This window comes from Etheostoma spectabile, chromosome 14 (genome assembly GCF_008692095.1).
Source record: "Etheostoma spectabile isolate EspeVRDwgs_2016 chromosome 14, UIUC_Espe_1.0, whole genome shotgun sequence".
Lineage (NCBI taxonomy): Eukaryota > Metazoa > Chordata > Actinopteri > Perciformes > Percidae > Etheostoma > Etheostoma spectabile.
The window spans coordinates 498,245-500,999 of NC_045746.1; the positions used below are offsets into that span (position 1 = coordinate 498,245).

At 38.9% G+C, this 2,755-nt stretch overlaps 1 protein-coding gene across 3 annotated transcripts in view; it reads right to left on the minus strand.

The window, feature by feature from the left end:
- syngap1a (synaptic Ras GTPase activating protein 1a) overlaps positions 1-2,755 on the minus strand; it is a 42,729-nt gene that overhangs the window by 20,444 nt on the left and 19,530 nt on the right. For all 3 annotated transcript variants that reach the window (XM_032535575.1, XM_032535577.1, XM_032535576.1), the window contains 3 exons: positions 2,009-2,344; positions 1,727-1,871; positions 901-1,045 (listed from right to left, as the gene is read on the minus strand). In XM_032535575.1, the coding sequence (XP_032391466.1) occupies positions 901-1,045; positions 1,727-1,871; positions 2,009-2,344 (626 nt within the window). The remainder of the gene's footprint in view (positions 1-900; positions 1,046-1,726; positions 1,872-2,008; positions 2,345-2,755) is intronic.

The window sequence follows — 2,755 nt, forward strand, 5'->3', positions numbered from 1 at the left end:
TTTCCAATATCTTGAGGGGACAGGTAGCTAGCAGATAGTGAGGAGATGTTTGCTGTATGTAACAAAAAATGGTTGGGACATTGCTTAGAGCACCTTTAATATTTGTATTATTTCAGCTGCAGATTTTGAGTTTCAAATTGTTTATTTTTTTAAGCTGACTTTTGTCTCTCTTCGGTGGGATCAGAAGAGATGGTGAAACTTTTGCTCGATCATGCTGCATTCAGGAAACGTGGGAGCGGTGAGACTCAGAATTTTCTACACCCCATCTTAAAAGTGATTGCCTTGAACCAAAATGGACGTCAGAAAGAGGCTACATTTACATTGCTACATTTTGGTTTAAAAACGAATATCTTTTGTTAAGTTTACACCTCACATTCACACTACTCTGGCATTTCAGAGGCCCTAAACCGGAGCAATTTGAAAACACTTTTTTTCCGTTTTGGACTGGAATCTCTGGGGTTGTGTTGAAGTCTCAACAACCACTTTGGCAACACCTGCACTGACGCCAATGTTTCATTACCTGATTAAGTCATGACGTCTAGTTCTTTGAGACTGAGCTACTAAAGTTACCATGGCAACTACAAGCAACATGCAGAGTATACATGCTGCCTCCTCCTGAAACACGTGCTGTCATCATTGCTTTGCACAATAAGGGCTTCACAGGCAAAGATATTGCTGTTAGTAAGATTGCACCTAAATCAACCATTTATCGGATAATCAAGAACTTCAAGGAGAGAGGTTCAGTTGTTGTGAAGAGGGCTTCAGGGCGTCTAAGAAAGTCCAGCAAGTGCCGTATATGGAGCCAGAGATACAGTTGTGGGCTGTTTTAGAAATCAATACAGATACCAAACCAGAACAGTTTATGCAGTTATCTGAAGGGTACAAATAGGGAAAACTAACCAGAGAGAGTTGATGATCTTGCAGAGTAACAGCTCACAACACATTCGTAGGTTGGCTTGATGGTCAGCGAGGACTGATGGCGGGACACGCATGGGATCCACCTCACAGTTTTCCTCAGACTCATATAAGGCTCGAATGAAGTCGCCTGTAAATTGTAGATCACACTGTCATTATGTTTCCCAAAATGCTTCATTATCCAAATGTTTAGCCCAAAACTGCTTTGACTGATGGAACAGGAGTACATAATAGTGAACAATGCATATGCTGTACCTCTTAAAACAAAGTACCTTACACCATGTAACATGATTATGAAAATAAATATGTAAGTATATTACCAACCCAAATAATGGCCATTTGGAGAAAGTCAATATTAAAAATAAAAAATATATACAGGATTTGTAATAAATCAGAAAAACGTGAAAAATGACTCATGTGCCTTTGTAATAATTACAGTATGCTGAATTGTGTGCATCAAGAAAAAAATCTTAGTTTATCAAACTAATCTTTCTATTTTCTTTCAATGTATGAGAGATTAAAAGAATCCATTAGCATTCGGAGGTGAGAGAAATGTTACCAAAGCCCAATTCCTATTTGTTGATTTAGTAAGGTGTTCATAATATAATGATGCTACCACAATGAATAAGTTATTTGGAAAAATGTGACAAAAGAATATCAAATAATCTTATACAATTACAACAATTTATAGTAATTTATTGTTAATGACATATGTTTAAGCTGAAATTTAGTCTGACACAGCTTCAAATACTCTTTTCAACTGATTACATACACAGTGATGTACAGTTGGGTTTATCTACAGCAGCCTCACCTATAGCATCCTTGAGGTATCTGTGACCTATCAGTTTGAGGTATTCTTCCACAGCCTTTGTAGCTAGCGTGTTCTCACGAAAGATCAAGTGCTCACGGTCCATGAACCGATCCACCTCACACATCGCCATGTCAGAAAGGAACTCCTAAATAGGGATTTAAATGGGTAAATCTTATTTTGATTTAAATTATTGCTTATTGCAATGAAAAACAAAAATCATACAGATAAAAGAAATGATTTACGGGAAAACAACGCGCAGGTTACATTTCAACCCTTGTCTACCTTTGTCTTTCCTGTGCTTTGCAGGATGTGCACCAGAGCGAACGCCACCTCCTCTTTGCTTTTCACACTCAACAGCGGCTCCAGAACTGCACACAGTGTTCGGTAGTTGTTAGTAATGTACTCAGCAAACTCCTTGTACAGCTCCATTGGAAGGATGTTCATTGTCTGGTAGCGAGACTTGACACGTAGGGAGGCGTTGATCACTTTGGTACTTCCAACACCTCCGCTTTTGGCCAAGACACTGGACTGTACCACTGGGTACCACTGCTCGACAAACTGCCGCCCAGTGATGCTGGAGATGGGGATGCTGACAAGGCCAAGATATGTGCTTTTCTCCTAGATTACCAAGCAAAACATTTATTTTAAATCAGTGCTTTCAAACGATTAAAATATTTAATCACAATTAATCGCATTAATGTCATAGTTAACATAATTAATCACACATTTTTATCTATTCTAAATGTCCCTTGATTTCTTTCTGTCCCTTTATCTTGGCCATCAAGTGGTATTTCAGACTGGAAGTGCTGCAATGATAGCTCAACAAAACACACAGATCACTTTAGTCTTTTCAATGGAACCAGTTGGCACCTTTTAAAAAGTAAACTTTCCATCCACAATCTTCTTGGCATTCATTTCGGCGTCTTGCACTCGCTATCCACTCAAAACGTTACGTTACTACTCTTTGTCCGGCTCGCAAGCCCAAATAAGTGTGTGCGGAGTGTCTGTTGTTTTGTTTCCGGTCTAGCT